This window comes from Nilaparvata lugens, unplaced genomic scaffold, assembly GCF_014356525.2.
Source record: "Nilaparvata lugens isolate BPH unplaced genomic scaffold, ASM1435652v1 scaffold6421, whole genome shotgun sequence".
Taxonomy (NCBI): Eukaryota; Metazoa; Arthropoda; class Insecta; order Hemiptera; family Delphacidae; genus Nilaparvata; species Nilaparvata lugens.
In genome coordinates, this window is record NW_024092176.1 from 12,408 (window position 1) to 16,466 (window position 4,059).

The 4,059-nt window shown below is 32.8% G+C and overlaps 1 protein-coding gene across 1 annotated transcript; it reads left to right on the forward strand.

The window, feature by feature from the left end:
- The first annotated feature begins 1,967 nt into the window (after positions 1-1,967).
- Positions 1,968-3,240, forward strand: LOC120356296 (tubulin alpha chain-like). Its single transcript, XM_039445214.1, has one exon. The coding sequence runs from the start codon at positions 1,980-1,982 to the stop codon at positions 2,220-2,222; it is 243 nt and encodes an 80-aa protein (XP_039301148.1). The 5' UTR covers positions 1,968-1,979; the 3' UTR covers positions 2,223-3,240.
- Positions 3,241-4,059: the final 819 nt, after the last annotated feature.

A 4,059-nucleotide genomic window follows, 5' to 3' on the forward strand; every position in this document is an offset into this window, starting at 1 on the left:
AGCTTACTCTACTGGTCCATTTCGAGAGCCGCAGACAAAGACGGACAAATAGCTCTGTTCAGCACATGAACTGAACGCCTCAATGCTGCTTGGGACTCGGTCCAGTTTAGACTTGAACAATTAATCCAGAAATAAATGGGTTCGCAGACTGTAACAGAGTTTATCATTCATGAGCTCCAGTCATTAACCCAATTCTTTAAAGTTCACCAAGTTTCTAGTTAAATTTACTTACGTTAGAACTAACGTAACTTAAATCTTAAGCTGCTTACAGATTTTTACATGCCATCGGCTATTTTACCATTTTCATCGGCTGGTGAAAAGCGAAATGCGCGTGTTCTTGGCATGTAAAAATCTGTAAGCAGCTTAAGATTTAAGTTACGTTAGTTCTAACGTAAGTAAATTTAACTAGAAACGTGGTGAACTTTTAAGAATTGGGTTTATTATATTATAATAAGCAGATTAAGCATTTTCATCGGCTGGTGAAAAGCGAAATGCGCGTGTTCTTGGCATGTAAAAATCTGTAAGCAGCTTAAATTTAAGTTACGTTAGTTCTAACGTAAGTAAATTTAACTAGAAACGTGGTGAACTTTTATATATAAACTATTATATTATAATATGTTTATTATATCTTCATTTCTACGAAACAGTAAGATACAGATAAGAATATACAATTTGCATAACATTTGCTAAGCATTATAACTTATCTCAGCTCATCAGCTGAGAAAAGAGTGATGTTCATGGCGCATAAGCCTGTACGCATCTTATAATATAATTCAAATTTAGAAGCAGTGATAGCAGGACAATATTCCAATAGTGAGTCATTTGTATTTTGAATATTTCTACCACAGAGAGAAGATAGCATTAGTAGATATCCCATGGTATAGGGCGTTTATGTTCCAAATTTCACTGTTACCTCAAGCCCATAATAGTCCTGTGAGTTATTTGTCTTGAAGCTATGTGACGCTGTTAATATTTAATACTGTGTGACTACTGTGTGTAGTCTTTCATACTACGCTGGTAGTCTTTAATACTGTTTCACTCTAACTCGGCCAAAACATTCATAATGGACAGTATTCAAAAGCTATCGTTTTGAAATTCGGATTATAAATGATCTATACAATGGGATATCTAGTTATACTATATTTTCTCTATGTTATTACTGAGTAATTTCTGCAGGAAAACACTTTTAATAGTCGACCGTTCGAAAATAGTACGATGGAAATCGGAACAAAAGAGTGCAACATTGCCAAATAAGAGTTGATCAACGTTGTTCACAGCTGATGAATAATAATTTATATTTTAAATTATTCAATTGATACTTTCAAAGTAAACCTGGTCTATTTGTCCTGGGAGGAGGTGAAGGTGGAATCATCTGTTCCAATTTCAATCAAACTATTTTTGTGCAGTCGTGGTTGGGGGTGATCTTAGACAATACCTACTATTACTATGTAATAGTAGGTATTGTCTTAGACCAGTTATAGAGTAGACACGGTCGTCCCGTTATTCATACTGGAAGTCGATAAAGCCAACAACTACTGCCATATCGCCCCATCGTGACGTCACAACGGATAGAAAACTTTTCTGTGGAGTTTGTTTACATTGTTTTTCATAGCAGATTGTGTCTACTAAAAAAAAAGATTGTGATAGAATTTCAGCGGGAGCGCAGCGGAAGTTTACCATTTTTATAAATAATAATTCACTTCAATCTGAAATAGACACAATCTGAAACTTTTCTATCCGATGCTGAAGTCACGATGGGGCGAAATGGCAGTAGATGTTTGCTTCAGAGGCTAGACTTCCCAGCGTGTCTATTCTATAACTGGTCTAAGGGGGTGATGGTGGATCATCTGTTTCAATTTCCATCGAACTATTCTTGTACAGTCGATCAGAGGTACTATTCATATACTGTTGTCACTCAATCCCACTTGTTATAATAAGTCCATTTCCCTTGTTTTTGCCTGCAGACAGGAGTCAACTACATGCCGCCGACTACAGTCCCTGGTGGAGACCTTGCCAAAACTACGAGGGCTTGCATCGCCCTGGCTAACAACACATCTGTGAAGGATGCGTGGAATAGACTTCGCAAAAAGTTCAATACCATGTATCAGAAACGAGCGTTTGTATTCTGGTATGTTGGTGAAGGCATGGAGGAGAGCGAGTTCACAGAAGCCAGGGACAATGTGCAAGCTTTAGAAGAAGAGTACAATGAAATTGAGAAATGATACATTCTATCACAGATACAATCATACAACTGACTTGATAATTAGATTGGGGAATGATACATCCTATGACAGCTACAATCATACAATATTGTCTCTATTTATACATACATTGGTAGATACAATATCATTCTCAACTATGAATGATTGGGAAAGGAACAACAGGCTTGAAGCCCAAAACTGTTACTTTCCCAAATTTGGATAGAAATTGACCAAAAATGGATGAAATTGAGAAATGATACAATCTATTAAAGAATACCATCATACAATATTGACTTGATAATGAAATTGGGAAATTATACATTCTATTATAGACACAATCATTCAATATTGTCTTGATGATGATATTGAGAAATGATACATTCTATCACAGATACAATCATACAATTGTCTAGATTTGCTACTTGACACATATCCTACTTGTTTCTGCTCTTATACTCCAATTGATGTACCTTCCGAATTGGTATACATTGTTTCGAATTATATAGTAGCAGAGAAAACTTAAGCTGCGTTTACACCAAAGTTATCAACAAAATGTTTATTTCTCCGTCCTTATAGATTCTATTAGTTTGAACATAACTTTTCATACACATGATGAACATTAATGTGTTTGTCAAGTTCCGTTCAATCTAATAGAATCTATAAGGATGGAGAAATAAACATTTTGTCAATAACTTTGGTGTAACCGCAGCTCTATACAAGTTCATACAGACTCATATTTGTTTTATTTTATGATTGTAGATGGCATTGTATTACGTATCGTATACGACTTTAGACGTGCAAATACACCAATTCGGGAGTTGCATCAAATTGAGTATAAAAAGCAGTATATTATGATTGGAATTGGAACTCATACAAATCTTCCATTCGATTCAGCCAATTACTGGTTATTCAATATCTATTTTGAATGAATTGGTCAAAATATTTCGCAGATATAGCTGATTGAACTCGGAAGAAACATAATAAGCTGAACTAAGCATTAAAACAAATAAATGAAACTCTGATGATTTTCTTTTATCTTTTATTCTTATTTCAATAAATGGATAACCCCATCGCATGATGATAGAAATATTGGACTTCATTCAAGCTACAAGATTAAAAAATGTTACTAACAAAACCATCAATAGAGAAGAAAATCTTATGAAACATTTTCAAGTCCTTTCAGTTAATTCTTATTTTTGAACTTTAGTTCAAAATACTCTATTTTACTCTAAAACCTCTGAACTGAGAACATTGTGTTTTTTATCTCATATGTATCACATCAATTAGGAAGTTGAAGATTATTATATTATTGTATTACGATACTTTCACTAAGAGTAGGTGGGTCCCGAAAGTAAACAGTTCGTGATTGATTGTTTACTCATTTATGTGGAATTCTGCGGGAAACTTCATAAAATCATAACTTGAGTAAAAGTAGAATAATCAATTGAATGAATCGATCCATGTATTATTCCATCAATTAATCATATTCACCAATCACTATTTCAATTTATTCAATCTTACTCAATTCTTTATTCAATAAAATATTTATTCATTCATTTATTTCAATACAATCTCGATAAATATAACTCACATATAAATATTCTAATCCCTCTAGATTTTGGCTATTTGACGGAAATTAAAAAAAACAATTTCCATTTACTAGGTTACAATAGCTTACATAAACAAATATGAATATAAATAATATATTAAGTGAATATTATTAACAAAGTAAATAAGAAAATTCATAAAAAATAATAACTTTTAATATAATACTTATAATTATATTATGATATAAAACCTCATCTTATATACAAATTCAATGAATTTGGAATACACATTTTATTCGAACAAAACAAAA